The sequence below is a fragment of the Staurois parvus genome, unplaced genomic scaffold (assembly GCF_062004578.1).
Source record: "Staurois parvus isolate SC_StPar_1 unplaced genomic scaffold, SC_StPar_1.0 ptg000283l, whole genome shotgun sequence".
NCBI lineage: Eukaryota > Metazoa > Chordata > Amphibia > Anura > Ranidae > Staurois > Staurois parvus.
In genome coordinates this window covers 1,122,253-1,138,580 of record NW_028318079.1, presented here as the reverse complement: position 1 = coordinate 1,138,580, position 16,328 = coordinate 1,122,253, and the positions used below count along the sequence as shown (strand labels likewise).

At 37.4% G+C, this 16,328-nt stretch overlaps 1 protein-coding gene across 15 annotated transcripts in view; it reads right to left on the bottom strand.

Annotated features, from left to right (window-relative positions):
* Positions 1-16,328, bottom strand: part of CADPS (calcium dependent secretion activator) — a 610,020-nt gene that overhangs the window by 168,593 nt on the left and 425,099 nt on the right. For 5 of the 15 annotated variants that reach the window (XM_089682020.1, XM_089682021.1, XM_089682027.1 and 2 more), the window contains exons 14-18: positions 11,425-11,526; positions 11,254-11,317; positions 10,818-10,941; positions 8,970-9,038; positions 8,193-8,210 (exon numbers count right to left, since the gene is read on the bottom strand). In XM_089682020.1, the coding sequence (XP_089538146.1) occupies positions 8,193-8,210; positions 8,970-9,038; positions 10,818-10,941; positions 11,254-11,317; positions 11,425-11,526 (377 nt within the window). The remainder of the gene's footprint in view (positions 1-8,192; positions 8,211-8,969; positions 9,039-10,817; positions 10,942-11,253; positions 11,318-11,424; positions 11,527-16,328) is intronic. The other 10 variants (XM_089682023.1, XM_089682025.1, XM_089682019.1 and 7 more) reach the window with 3 other exon arrangements.

Genomic DNA, 16,328 nt, shown 5'->3' with positions numbered 1-16,328 from the left:
ATTAAAAGATTAGTGAGGTTATTGAGGAAAATAAGATGAAATGCATCCCGTAAATACAATAATGGAAACCTCTACTTGCTATAAACCCCCTCCTTGCTGGCTAGCTGAACACAGCCAGCACAGAGTTCACACCAGCTCTGGCTCTATGACATTTCTTGAAGGGGGAAACTCATACTGTATGTAAGGAAGGAGTATGAGGAGGTGAAGTTTGTAATAGGATGATTCTTAGTAAGTAATGGCCACCTTTGCGCAGATCTCATCCCACCTTCATCACTATACAGGTGCTTACTACTATTTTTAAGAGCTAATACAAAGTTGTGCTGGCCTTTTACATCCTTGCAGGACTTGTGGGTCACATTGGTCTACTATAGCCCTGAATTTTAGCAAAAAATAAATAAAAAGCCAAATATTTTTCTTTTAGATTTGGACAGAGTGAAGAATGGCTAGGACCCACTTTTTGTTGCCAAATGAGTGTTCATCATATACAAAACATAAATTAATTTAGTAAACCTTTGCTTAAAATTTTTTACAAATTGAACTTTTTGTATAACAGGAAGGTCAGTTCTTCAATCTATCTATCTATCTATCTATCTATCTATCTATCTATCTATCTATCTATCTACAGTTGTGTCCAAAATTATTCAACCCCCAATGCTGTAAAGGGGTTTAGGGACTATAGTGTACATTTGGAATTGTATTCAGAATCAAATCCTACAAGGACGTTGTAACTACCCAAATGCAACTAAAATGACATCAATTGTTTATGTAATACAGTAGTAAATGGTTCTTATGTGGTTTCTTCATTGCCACAATTATTCAACCCCTTAAAGACTACCACTCTGAAGAACAGAGGTTCATACAGGTGCTTTCCATCAGGTATTGAAAACACCTGTGGATGTCACCGAGCAGCAATCAAGCATAATAAGCACCAATTAGGCAGCTTTAAAATGACTGTGATACTCAGCTCCTTCTAGACATTTACTGGTGTGGTTACAAACATGGTGAAGGCAAGAGAATGGTCCAGGAAGACAAGAGAAGAGGTGATTTCTCTTCACAGGAAGGGCAATGGCTATAAGAAGATTGCAAAGATGTTAAACATACCAAGAGACACCTTAGGAAGCATCATTCGCAAATTCAAGGCAAAGGGCACTGTTGAAACGCTACCTGGTCGTGGCAGAAAGAAGATGCTGACTTCGACTGCTGTGCGCTACCTGAAGCGTAGAGTGGAGAGAAGTCCCCGTGTGACTGCTGAGGAACTGAGAAAAGATTTGTCAGATGTGGGTACAGAAGTTTCAGCCCAGACAATAAGACGCACACTGCGTAATGAAGGCCTCCGTGCCAGAACTCCCAGGCGTACCCCCTTGCTGTCTCCAAAGAATAAGAAGAGTCGACTGCAGTATGCCAAAAGCCATGTGGACAAACCACAAAAGTTGTGGGATAGTGTTCTGTGGACTGATGAAACAAAATTAGAACTGTTTGGGCCCATGGATCAACGCTATGTTTGGAGGAGGAAGAACAAGGCCTATGATGAAAAGAACACCTTGCCTACTGTGAAGCATGGTGGAGGGTCAATCATGCTTTGGGGCTGTTTTGCTTCTGCAGGTACAGGGAAGCTTCAGCGTGTGCAAGGTACCATGAATTCTCTTCAGTACCAGGAGATATTGGATGGAAACGTGATGCAGTCCGTCACACACCTGAGGCTTGGGAGACGTTGGACCTTTCAACAGGACAATGATCCCAAGCATACCTCCAAGTCCACTAGAGCATGGTTGCAGAGGAAAGGCTGGAACATTTTGGAGTGGCCATCGCAGTCACCAGACTTAAATCCGATTGAGAACCTCTGGTGGGACTTAAAGAAAGCAGTTGCAGTGCGCAAGCCTAAGAATGTGACTGAACTGGAGGCCTTTGCCCATGAAGAATGGGCGAAGATACCCGTAGATCGCTGCAAGACACTTGTGTCAAGCTATGCTTCACGTTTAAAAGCTGTTATAACTGTAAAAGGATGCTGTACTAAGTACTAAGATTGAATGTCACTTGGGGGTTGAATAAAACTGATAATGCTGTGAGCACAGAAAAGACATTTGTGGTTATTTCATTATAACTGTTATGTTATATTTGTCTGACCTACAAGTGCCTCTTTAATGTAAATGTAAGCAAGATGACTGAATGATCAAAAGCAATGTCAAACTGGCCAAAACACTCAATTTCAGTGGGGGTTGAATAATTTTGGACACAACTGTATCTATCTATCTATCTAAATCCTGTATAATAATAGTTTATCTATCTATCTATCTATCTATCTATCTATCTATCTATCTATCTATCTATCTATCTATCTCCTGTATAATAATAATAATAATAATAATCATCTATCTATCTATCTATCTATCTATCTATCTATCTATCTATCTATCTATCTATCTATCTAAATCCTGTATAATAATAATAGTCTATCTATCTATCTATCTATCTATCTATCTATCTATCTATCTATCTATCTATCTATCTATCTATCTATCTATCTATCTATCTATCTCCTGTATAATAATAATTATCTATCTATCTATCTATCTATCTATCTATCTATCTATCTATCTATCTATCTATCTATCTATCTATCTATCATATAGAACATATTTTATACAAGTTAATGGCATAAATAATATATGTTTTTTTCTATCCAATTATTGATTTGGGTAACATGTTGTCACATCTATTGAATTCTATGAGCACGTGGAGTAAATATTTTTTTTTCACTCAGCTACATCTTATTTTTCAAGACTTTCCATATTGCTGCACAAATTACACGCTAAAACTACAGCAGTTGTTAATGTGACCCGTTAAATTGTCTTATATCCCTTTGTCTAATTTAAACATGTATAACATCTGTCACTATTCAAAATGTGTGCTTTCTAATTGTTTCCTGCTTCTTTAATTATTTTCAATGTGAAATACTAGTGGTTCTCATATTGTGGCTTGAATCAAACAGCATCGAAGCATGCCAGCTTCACCAAATATGTTCTCTGCTCTCCCAAATGTTAGAACGCAGCGATCAGTGTGACCCATCTGTCATACAGTTTGTAATATCAGCAAAGCAAAAAGATTTAGAGATGAAAATAGTATTCTTCGTCGAATGCGAACACAAAACAAGCACCCTGATCTGTCAGTCGGAGGGGTGTATGTAATCTTGGTGACTAGTGCAAATACACTTAATGGGGATGTCTGTTTGTACTTACATCCACAGTATAGGCACAAATTATTGTAACTGAAAGCTCTTGTGTGCAGATATTGTAATTGTAAACTTTTTAATTACAATGTATTAATCGTTATTTCTTTCTTTTATGATTTCCTGCAATGTGTGAAATATGCTGAAGTTGCAAAAAAGAGCATGGTGACTAAGAGTATCATCAATAATAGCAACAATATTAAAGAAACTCTTTTCAATTAAAAAGCACAACACCTACAAAAGAAGAGGCTTCTTTTTCAGGTGTCCCCTCAACCATTCCTCTTATCCTCTCTTGCTTGCAGAGGAATCGCCTACTTACATCTGATACACTTCTAGAAGTGCCCCTTCTAGCATGTTGTAATTCCATGTGCCAGCCCCTACATCACTACAGGACAGAGTGACATAGCATTAAAAGAAGGAGCCACAACTTGCAACAAGGGAGAAAGACCCGACACTCCTAGAAGTGTCAAATGAGACAAAATCAGGGAAAGAGCAGAGGGACAGGTGAGTTTGAAGCTTCCACTTTAGCAAGTCTTATTTATAGACATGTTTGCAAAGCTGCGATAGAGTAATTTCAAAGTGTATTTCCAGCTAAGGTGTCCTTTTATGAAACAGAGATCAGCTGCGATTTTAAGGATCATTGCTGATCTCTAATCATTAGTGGTTTAGGAAACAGAGATGATCAGTGGAGAACATGTTCTCTGCTGATCATCTCACCACACAGACGGCCAGTGTATGAAGGAGCGATGTCAGCCCTTCACTGGTGATCTGGGCTCTCCCTCCAGGTTCTCCAGCCCAGAGGTGGAGAATCGGGGGAACTGTAGAGGTAATTTACAGCTGTTTAGTAAACGGTGTTTGACTGATCTCTTACTGTAATCTTGCGAGATTATAGTAAAAGCAGCCATTTTCTAGTGTTCAAAGCATTTGTAGATCGCTTCTCCCTTCATTCGGAGAAGCGATCTACACCGCTTCATAAAAAGTCATTCAGAGGAGAACTCTCTTCCCTGAGAATGCCGGAGAACTGAGCAGTGGTCATTTACCACTGCTTGATAAAAGGACACCTAAACCTTTTAGACTAGAGATGAAAAAGGATTCAACCCCTTGTCAAGGCAGCATTAGGGAGATTTTCCCTCACGCAGCCCAAACATGCTTCATTTTTCTTTTCTTGTTTCACCATGGGATTGAATGGAAAAAATAACCCAATCCCCCCATTCACACACTAGATGTGGATGGGGGAATCACTCTCGCTGAGCTATTGTATTCTAACAGTGGGGAAGCTTCCACTCTATCAGAATACACTGATCATGGCTATAGCCGGGGGCACTGAATGAAAAAAAACCCAACAGGGTGGTTGTAAAGCAGTAGATAAACTTCTCTACAACCAGTCTAGCCATACATGGATCAAAATTTTGCCAGTCCCTGCTGAACCAGCTGAACTTTGATACCAGCTGAACTTTGATTCATGTATGGCAGGCTTTGCTCATTGTGTCTCAATCACAATGGACTTACAAGATAGAAATTAGGGAGAATCTCCAAAAAGGACACAGATAGCAATATTAAGCTGACAGAGGTTATAGCCTTCCACTGTGAGAGCTACTAGCCACAATTCTAGCTGTCACTGATAGCTCTGACAGTTCCAGTTCCTACTCATTATTAGAAACAAATCTGAAAGGTACCCAAACATGATCACTATGTCATGTATGACACTTAAGGGTTTATTTACTAGAGCTGGTTCACTCAGAATCTCATGCACCTATGCATGGTAGCCAATCAGCTTCTAACCTCAGCTTGTTTTATTAAGCTTTAGCAATAAAACCTGTAAACTGATTGATTTCTATGCAGAAGTGCACAAGATTCGGAGTGAATCAGCTTTAGTAAATAAACCCCATAGTGATCATATGATCACTATGTCATTCATGACACATGCAGGCTAAAAGTTATATTTACAAAATAAGCCTTGAGATGTCATACAACACTACAGACGCCACTGCAGTCTGTTCCTCTGTTTGATACTGCAAATATTAAATACAATTACAACTTAAAAAAATAAAAAAAAACTTCTGGTTTACATTTTTGTGCTTTTGTCAGCAGGATTCTAGCTAAACACTGTACCAAATAAAAATCTACAAAATAAAAAGATTGAAGTGGGTATGCAAATTGGTTTTAGAGTTATTATCAAGTTAACGCATACATGCCAGTTCTGCTAAATTTGGTCTGGGCATCTAAGAATCAATGACCTATGATCTCCAAAGGGTTAAAAAAGGCTTACAGTGCCAGTTGGCATTAATTACAAACAGAAAGTCTGCAAGTAATGCAAGGGAAAGCCAAAATTTACTTTTTTTTTACTTTTCAATATGGCAGGATTTGCAGGTTGAAAACTGGATAATTGATGGTTCTTTCTCTTTCACTGTAATTCATTTTAATATTATGCATATGTTTTGTAGAGTAAAAGTGTTTCCTCCTTTATAATAAATATTGATAAAAAAAATCTTACTTCCACTACCAGTATCTTTCTGCTCCTGCTACATGTACAACAATAAATGTTACTAAACTATTCTAGGTTACCAAGCTTTCACACAGTCTATTTTAATGTTCCTTTTTAATGAATGTTTGTTTTTTCAGTAGAAAATCAAACTGATAAACTCCTCAGCAAATAAACTGGCACTTGCTATACTAAAGGTTTTGCTTATTTATCATTGTTAAATAACTTGCATGTTTAGTTAGGTGGTCTAATTTAAAAAAACTGTAAGAAAATAATCCTTTTAAATAAATGAATACATTTTGGTCAATTAATGCAATGAAAATTAAATTATAAAAAAGATCTAGAAACAGCAATTTTGTTTGCTGTTCAAGCTTATAGTGTTTTCCAACATCTCAGAAACACTTTATATTAATCAGCTCACACCTATGCCCGTTCTTCTCTACTTGCAATGCTAGAATCACCTAGTTTGCTGCAAACATGGTTGACATGGCATATCAACTTAGCAGATACATTTTCATATGGGGAGAAGCACTGACAACAACTGAAATTCAGACAGAAAGCATCTGGAAAGCTATTTATTTTTCTCATTGGTAGGCAGACAATTAGGTTTCTTATGTAGAGCCAGCCCAGCCAAAAAGGATATCTTGTCTGAAGTGGTGCACTGTGGGAGAGGTGTTGTCCAAAGCTAGTACATTTTTTCCTTGGGGATGCAAAATCTCTACACTTGTATTGTCTAACAGTGTCTAATGTGCATGCAACATCTGGGTCTATGAGAAGGTAGAGCTTTATACAAGGATGGGGTTTAATACAAGCAGTGGGTGTGGCATCTTAGTGATGTTTGGGGTGAAGCCATAAGTTATAATTGCATATGGTGTGAATAGCTCACTACCTTTGCCAGAATTTTTCAAAACCATAGCAAAGTCAACTAGAAGTCTTTTCCCAAAAGGGTTGCTAAAACAAATAACGTATTCTATGGTCTCTGCCCAGCCTTTGGGTTTGTTTTATGAATTCTGTAGCGCTCATAGTTACACCAACTAATGTCATTAACAAAAGTGAAACTGGTATAATGCATATATTAATATAATATACTGTCATATCTGCTTTCAAATACTGGTATTAAATAAATATGCTCTAATTATTTAAATCATTGGTTCTCAACTCCCAGTAGAGTTACACAATAGAAGAATGCAGATGGATGGGCAATGTACTACAGTCACCCAATCATTCCCTAACACTCTATATTATAAAAATTAGTAATATTCACAAAATGTTATTTTGCTACAACCTTCTGTTGTTTTTCAAGCTATACCACCATTGTATTTCTACTGCATCTTGCATTCTTAACAAATTAGGATACCTATTGGAAAGGTGGTCATTAGTACTTCAAACTACTATTGGCTACACAAAGAGAACCACTTGTTTAAATAATGAAATAGCTTTATAAAATCATCAGGGCATCACACATTTGTGAAAAAGGAATTGATATTCTATTGCACTATGTAGGGTGAAAGTTATGGAGTTTAACTTGTTTCTTTGTAAGTTATCTTTAGAAACAAGCACAAGTCATTCCTACATGAGTTTCAATAATGCAACTGACAGAATACTTCTACAATATTGCAACTAGCAGCCTGTGAACTAAAGTAGATAATGGCAAAGCAGTACAGAGCAATTGAGCACTGACAAATTCACTCTGGAATATGTTGGGCCATCTTGAATTATCTGCACTTGTTTCAAGGGACAACTCAACTGAAACAAGATAAATCTACAAAAGACCTTAAAAACAAGCATATCTGCTTTAACATTACTATATTAAGTATTCTACCAGCCATGCAGAAAGCCATATTTAAAAAAAAAAATCCTAGGGTAAATAACAAAATAAAATAAATGCAAAATGCCAACAGAAGAAAAAAAAAGTGACATTTTCCAGGTTACTCTAGGATGGCCATTTGGTGGAGATAACACAGGAAAAAAAAATGTTGATAAAAATGCAAATATCCAACTGTGAAGAATTCTTGGTGTGTATTTTCACAGTTAAAGGATGTTTTGTGCTGCAAAGAGCAGGACCGTTAAATACTTGGAGCCATGTATAACATTTCATTATCTTACAAACATAGAGGACGCAAAACACAAGGAGGTTTTTTTTCTGACTGTGCTGTTAGTACACATGTACAGAAAACACAAACAGTTTAAAAGGCTTTAACACAAATATGAGAAGGGAGGTGGAGAGCAATTTTCGATGACTTTTTTTATATTTTTCTTTTAATTTGTCATGTACTAAAATGGCTCTGCTCTTGATACAAAGTATCTGCAGTGGGTTTTTGATTTTGAGACAGCACAAATTAACTCCTTAAGTGACAGTGTGATTCCTGTACAGCCTGCAGGATCACATGACTTAAGGAGCTATAAAAAGAAAAGAAAGGAAAAAAAAAGAAAACAGAAAATATTACAATCCTATTATTTTGTAAGGCATATACAGTTGTTCACCTGCATCCTTTTGATTCTCTATTTGTAAGAGAAAGCGAGGAGGAAAGAAGAGAAAGAACATAATATGCACGATTAATGAGCAAGTGGACCAATCCGTTACCCCCATTCACTTCTGGTAAATGACATTTGACCAAAAAAAAAAAAAAAAGTACTATACACCCAAAATCATTAACATAGATATTTCATAATCAAACAGGAAGTGGAGGCTGCACCAGATTAGGGGGAAAATGGAAGAAATCAGTGAACTTTATACAAAGTTTTTAGACATCAATTATATTTTTTTAGTAAGAGATTAATCAAGTGTTCTTTTTGGTCCGCTGCAAAAGTTTATAATAAAAAAAATGGGTTAAGACAACTGGTGAGTATCGTACGTTCCTCAACTGTTATGATATAATTTAGTACACAAGGTCGTTACAAGCGCAACCTCTAGCTCTATCACATGTCCCCTGATGAAAAGGTACCCTTGAAAACTGGTTGCAAGCATTTAACAAATTGGCGATACACAGAAGCAAAAGTAAAAATGCATTCAGGTCACAGACATAAACTTACAGACAGGTGCCAGTTTAAACAGACAAATGGCTTTGTTGTTTTAACCTCTTTTAGGCTGATAAAAAGTGACTGGACTTTCACACTGGGTTTCACAGACAGAAGCAACAGACAGGGAGAATGCTCATAGACTTAAAGCAAGGAAAGTGATTTGGTTTGGATCTGAAGGTTCTCGAGATAATGGCAACAGAGTGGAGACAGCATGGAGAGGAGGTGGAGGTAAGTACTCACGAATGGTTAAATCCATCACTTGGGAGGCCAAGCAGAAGACAGGGTGTTCATACATTTCTCTCTTTTTCCCTATAAAAGAGGATTTGGGCATGCAAGAGGCTTAGGTCAGAGAGGTAAAGAGGTCAAAGGTTAGAGGAAAATGTTACATCAGGTTAAAAGGAGAAAAGATTTTACGTATTTTGGGACACACAGAAAAGGGTGTTTTTAAATTTGAATGTTTCTGGATTAACCATTCAGCATGCCCATATGTCACAGATTGGGATGTTGTACAGTTTATTTGTGCTTTTAAGGGATTTTTGTACTTTTTGCAAGACTCAAATGATCCAAACATAAAAGGAAAGAAAACTGACGAATTTAGCTTAAGATACTAAGCATTCAAGCCTTAAGTATCCAAGGCACGTAAAAATTTTCCTCACAAGCATAGACTCCTAAAAAGTACCACTGCCATGAGAATTTGATACCTTTATTTCTGAGGTCAATTTTTTTTTAACAATGACTCCATTGTTGGAGTTGAGATTTTGAACTTGAATAGTATTGGGCAGTAGCCTTTGAAGCAAAAGTACAATAACCTTGCTATGCCTGTGAGAGAAAACCAGACTCATGCAACTGGTGGATGTTGGGTTGTTAAGAGTTAACAATCCCAGCATGCTCTGGTATTGACATAGCAACCACTTCCAGAAAAGCAGAGGGAAAATGGCTGTGCCAATAACGAGTAAGGAGGGAAAGAAGCGAAGAGCAGGTAGTGTGGGATGAGGAACTTCTCTAAACAGAGAGCTGGAAAAGAAAAGGATTGTTGCTTCAAAGTATTCCCAGACCTAAAAGTCACAGTGCAGAAAAAAAAGGGGCAAAGTATTCACACAACTGAGAAGAACTGCGGCACAAAAGAAGAGCTATAGTGTTCTACGTTGGAAATGAATGCATTTTTACTTACAGATTTTTTTTTTAAAGATTTGTTTTGCAATGACTTATCTGAAAGAAGAGAGCAGATCTTACCAACGAGTTAGCACTTACTAAAGAAAGAACAGCTCTGACAAGGCAAAATTTGTGATGGAGGAAAGTTTTCCCTGAAACAAACTCCTCCCATCTCTAATCAGCCATGTTTTTATACTTTATGTAACAAGGGAATTAATGTCTTTGTTTTGCCAACCAAAGAGCCTTTAATTCATCATCCAAATCCACAACAACAACAAAACCTGCATAGCTTTATTTGTATCAGTCATCTCTAGGACAAGATCTATTCAAGAGAAAAATCCCTTTAGTGCCCAATTCTTAAGTGTTTCTCACTAGGCAAAGTTTAATAACTTCTCTTTCAGCCATTCCTTCAGCATTGTCAGGTGGGCAAAGTTAAGACCCACTTGACCTACAAAGGACATGGACAAAGAAACCCTTTCAAGGTATAAAGGATTGTGAAAACCAACAACATATTTTACCAAACAATTTATAGGCTATAAATATTTGTTAAAAATTACATGTACAGAGCTATGCTACAAAGCTACACCACATTTATTTTTTATATCAACAAATTAACCCAATTTGATATAAACAAAACATATGTTCAGTGCAAACCAATACTTTCCGGTTGACCAAACAGCAAAACACTAAACTCTTCAAAATTAAAGTACCGGTACAAATATACACAGACAGTTGCTGTTCCAAGATAAAACATAGACAAATATTAAAACCAAAGTACAACGTTTCAATTGCATCAGTTTATAAACATATATTAAAAAGACCTTGCACATGAATCAACCAATTTTCTTTTTGTACTTTCTAAGTAAACATTTGGATCAGTCAATGAACCAAGTGAACCAGTGAGCTTCCTGCAAAGTTATGAAATGAGTCTCTTACCTTCAATTTTGGCATATTCAGATAGTCTTGTGTAGTTGACTAAAGCAGCTTGCTCCAGGCATTTCCGGATTACATTTTTCACATCCTCTTGAGGAACTGGAGTAACTATATCTTTCATTAAAACCTTAATAACGGGAGATCAGTAGAACAGGAGGTGAAACGTACAGGTCTTTTCAAAAGCAAAAGGACAAACTTCTAATATTTTTAGGAGTATAAAGAATTTTCTTTTGCTTTTAGAATGTAAATCACTATAGATGCTGCTTTAGCTCAACCAAGTATTATCCTTGTTTATTTTTCTCTTTTAATAAACAATTACCATGTGCCCCAAACACTTTCATGGTCTTCAGAGTAGCTGATCAAAGGGTATAACCATAACAAATTTATTGGTGCAAGAGGAGAAAGTATTACACTTCTTTAAGGAGAAATGACTGCTTACCCTCTCCAACAAGGATAAAGTTGCTTTTAATGCTCCCTCTGGTCGGCCAAATGGAAAGCAATACCTACAAATAAAGGAATATACACATTTCCCCTGTGTAAATCCTGTTTCCAGGGAGTAAGCTAATTAAATGACATGTTTTTTTTTTTCACTGTTTAAGAGATGCTTTACCTAAAATGTGTGATTTGATTTTCCAGCAGCAAGCGAAGTCTTTCCTTGATCTCTTCAAATCGCTCCTTTTCTTCAACTGTAACTGTTCCTATGCCATCAGGCCTGGAGGACAAGAGAAGGAAATGAGTGACTTTGGTTGGTTCACCTACTGACACAAGAAGCAGCATACAGTGCAGTCAGAGCTGATGAGACTGCAGTAAACTTGTCTGTGTGAGTCACGGTACATGACAGAGCATCAAAATGTATATATATTTGGAAAAATAAAAGGGAGAAACTACGTATATTACTATACTACAGTTTAATTCTAAATAATTCACTATATGGGACTTAGAGCCTGAACAACAAATTGCTACAACATCTGTCATGAATATTAGTTTTTAATCATTATTATTACTATTACTACAAATCCTAATGAATGCATGACTTGGCAGAATCTGCCAAGTTTGCTGTACAGTTTTTAATGGTAGCTGTAAACCGAAAGAAGAGAGCAGATCTTACTAACAAGTGCCAATGCAAAGGAGGTAGTTAACTTAAAGTGTAAGTAAAGCCAAAACATATATTTTTTTTAAATTTTGGATAGAATGTTGAAGGGTTACTTATGCCTGGTTTCTAAACACATACATCAGATCTCCATAGAGCAGTGGTCTCTAAACTGTGGCCCATGGCCCAAATACAGCCCTTTTTTTGCCTTTTTCTGGCCCCCTTGGGCCACCCACTAATACATATCAATTGGGGGGGGCACTAATCCTGCACTGGCAGCAACAATGAGGCATTATTCCTCTCAATGACACCGACAATGGGCATTATTCCTTCCACTCACACCAAAAATCGGGCACCATTCCTCCCACTGATACCAGAAATCAAGCTCTTTTCCTCCCACTGACACCAATGAAGAGGCGTTATTCTATCCAATGATGCCAACAATTGGCACAATTCCTCCAAATGATACCAATGATGGGTTACCATTCCTCCTACTCACACTGACAATATTGCACCATTCTTCCCACCAATACCATTCCTCCTCCTACTGACCAAAAACACTAAGTCATTTACTTACTCCCACTGACAACCAAACCTAAGGTATTGTTTATTCTCACTGACACTGGGACATTTTCCATTCCCACTTTCCAAAGACTGGCCACCCAAAGTCTGAAGGACAGTAATCTGGTCCTTTGTTTAGAAAGTATGGAGACCCTGCGATAGAGGATGGCTTCACCTGATTCTGTACACCTGCCTGTTTTAGTGATGGAAAAGCAAAATTTTTCTGTTGTCACCAAAAACATTAGGTGAGAAGATATCATCTACTGGGTAAACCTGTCCTGATCACAACAGTCTATGAGGGGATAACCCTTCGCTTTGGAGAGCTTCCCTCTTACTTCTAGCTGTGTCACTAGAACAGAAAGCGAAGGGAAATCTAAGAGGGTGTCCTAAGGTGGTCACACACAGATTGATATGACCATACAATCAATTATTCAATGTGACGAAAATGATCAAAACCATAGATCCTCAATTCAATTGATTTAGTAAGCTCTTGCATCATCTAGGAGGCAAAATGAACAGCTCCTGGGCTTTGGGTCTTGCTAAACAGTGCTCCACAGAAGCTGCTTTAAATACAATGCAGATATGATATCACTAGCAGAGAAAAAAGTGTTTAAGATGATTAAAAAACAATGTATAATATGCTGTTGTGGACTACAAATGTGAAAAAGACCCTTGGTTAAAAAATATTTACTAAAGTTTTACATTAAAGTGGAGTTCCACCCAAAAGCTTCACTGCCAGTTTCCCTTAGTCAAGATGGCAGTGTCAGCACCCGACAGTCAATTGAAGAATAGGCTTGGGGTGAGGACACCACTGGATCCCTGGCAGGTAAATGCCTTAATATTAAAAGTCAGAAGCTACAGTATTTGTACCTGCTGACTTTTTTTTTTTTGGAGTGGGGGGGGGGGGGCAGAACTCCTCTTTAAAAAAGGAATGGGTAAGTGAACATGTGTTCATGTGAACAGATAGATAGATAGATAGATAGATAGATAGATGGATACAGTAGATTGCTAGAAAAACAAGTCCGATCCATGAAGGCCCAACCTCGCAACTTACAAGTATCTGCTACTGATGGCTTGATGCAAGATACCACAGCATACTTTCAGAGGTTTAGAGGAGTCTATGCCTTGTTGGGTTATGGTGGGTGGTTCTAACATTATGGCTGATCGGTGTATATGCCCACTGAGAGAGGTATATAGCATCTATCAAATTAGAAAGTACAATGGGGGGAATTTACTAAAACCGATGCAGTTATTCATAGAAACCAATCAGTTTCCAGGTTTTATTGCCAAAGCTTAACTGAACAAACTGAAGTTAAAAGCTGAATTGCTACCATGCACAGCTGCACCAGGTTCAGAGTGCTACAGTTTTAGTAACCCCCGCACCCCCCCAAAAAAAAGTGACTTACAAATATAATATTTATGTGTTTTTTACTTTTCTGTAAAATTTTTGTGCACACAAAGTCAGAGACACACAATGTGTATAGATTAATCCATACAACTAAGAATTAAATAGAGCCGAGAAACTGTGAACTGCTAAACGAAAGGCGTATAAGGTGACAGAGTACAAGTATACACTTCCTCTTGCCTTTATCCCCAGGCGGCTACATAATATAGATAGCTCTCGAATATTTACACCGTACCATAATCCATATGAATGGGACAAGAGACAAGTCTAATCCATTCACTAAAGAAATCAGCAGCCCAGACAGCCATCGTTATTACTCACTATTGTTGTCGCGCAAAGAGCGCGGATCCAATGATTACCTATGTCGTTCTATGTCAGCACAGTCTGTTACTGGTAATATAAGTCTTGTGAAAACTGCACAAATGTTCGAAGTCCCGGCCTCCTCCAGTGAAGGGACTAAGCTTTGCAAATCCTCAGCACTAGTCTAGTTTAGTTACACAAAAGACTTGGCAAAGGATTACAAACCTTTAATGAACCTCCTGTCAGGGGTTAATTGGTTAGCTTTACTTCCCTTTCTTAAACAAATCAAAAGGCCTTAAATTCCAAAAATTGCAATCTGTACTGTAATGTTTGAACGGCCTCTTAACAAGAGAGGCCTTTCACAAGAGAATATGGTTTCTTTATACCCTCCACCAACCTTGCTACTGATAATGTCTGCCATTTGTGGCTGGTACAAAAAAAATAATAATACACATTTCAAAAAGAAACCAATAATATGCTTGAGCAACAAGTCTGTCTTACAATATACAGAAATAATATTTATAACTCATAAAAAAAATCTCAAGTATAGAAAACAAAACCTACAAAAGAATCTATAGGGATTTTTTTTTAATTCTGGGGAAAAAAAAATTAACCACTTAACCTCCAGAAGGTTTTACCCCCTTAACCTCCCTGGCGGTATTCCCGAGTGTAGCTCGGGGTAAAATTTCAGTACCACAAGCAGTATCCCCGAGCTACACTCGGGCTTACCATGCGGCGTTGCTCAGGGAGTCCCTGCAGCGCTTACCTTGTCCTTCGCTCCCACGATGCATCCCCTGCAGCGTCCCCCGCCATCTCCTCCGGCCGATGCCAGCATCTGGCTTCCGTGTTCTGGTCCCTGTGAGCGTCAGGACGTACGGGACGTATGGGGGCCGGAACCAGCGGCAAATTTACAAATTTTAGAATATGTCATTTTCTAATAAATGAAAATGACATAGTAAAACATTACTGTTTCAAACCATTTCACATACATTTTGTCCCGAGTGCTCTGTCCTGTGCCCTGCCTTCATTTTGACTGTTTTTTCTGCCTGGAAACTTAGAAAAGTCCATGGCGTCCAAAAAGCGTCACTTTAGGTCAAAAGCGGTTTTAGACCGGCTAGAGAACAGCGATAGTAAATCAGAACCACTTGCAGAATTGAGTGATAATGATTCGTGGGGGAAATTCGTCATCAGACACTGAAAACAATTTTGTGACTTTGCTCAGTGATGTGCGAACTTGCCGCTATATTTAAAATTTCAGTGTTTTTGGTTTGATTATATTATTGAATTAAATTTATTATTATTATATTATTATTTTTTATGATTATTAATTAAATTATAATTTATGATTTCGAGTTTCAAGTTTTATCCTACTCGGGATGTTTACCAGACTCTTGTTCGGACAGATTTCAGTGAGTTATTCCTAAAAATTACAGGCCTACAATACAAAACACCAAATTTCCATGCAAAATAATGGTACCGCTTTCAGCACCAAAAATCTGAAATAATCATACCGCCAGGGAGGTTAATGACCAGGGCAATTTTTGCTATTCAGCACTTTGCTACTTTAACTGACAATTGCACGGTCATACAACGAAATGTATATCATTTTTTTTTCACACAAATAGAACTTTCTTTTGGTGGTAAAAAAAACAGTGGTGATCTAGTACCACCAAAAGAAAGTTCTATAACTTTCTTTTGGTGGTATTGGATCACCACTGTTTTTTTTTATTTTTTATTATACAAACGAAAAAAGACAGAAAATTTTGAAAAGCAAACAATATTTTCTTCTTTTTGTTCTAAAACATAAAAATGTTTTTAAAAAATCACATTTCTTCATAAATTTATGCTAAAATGTATTCTGCTACATGTCTTTGGTAAAAAAAGAAAAACAAATCCCAATAAATGTTGTGAGAAATAGCATCAAGGGTAGAGCTTTAAAGTACACCACCACTCACTTTCTTCTTTTTAAGGGCCATTTTTGCCCAATTTTATTTAAATGAAAGTTCCATACATTTCACTCTTCAAAACACAGATATTTAACCTCCTGGCTTGTACATACAATTCTGCCGCTCTGGCCTTCCACTTCTGGCTCACAGCTGTCTCCTGCAGACTCCTTTCTAAATAGCTGTTTGCACAGAGCTAGCAGCCCCTTGCGGCT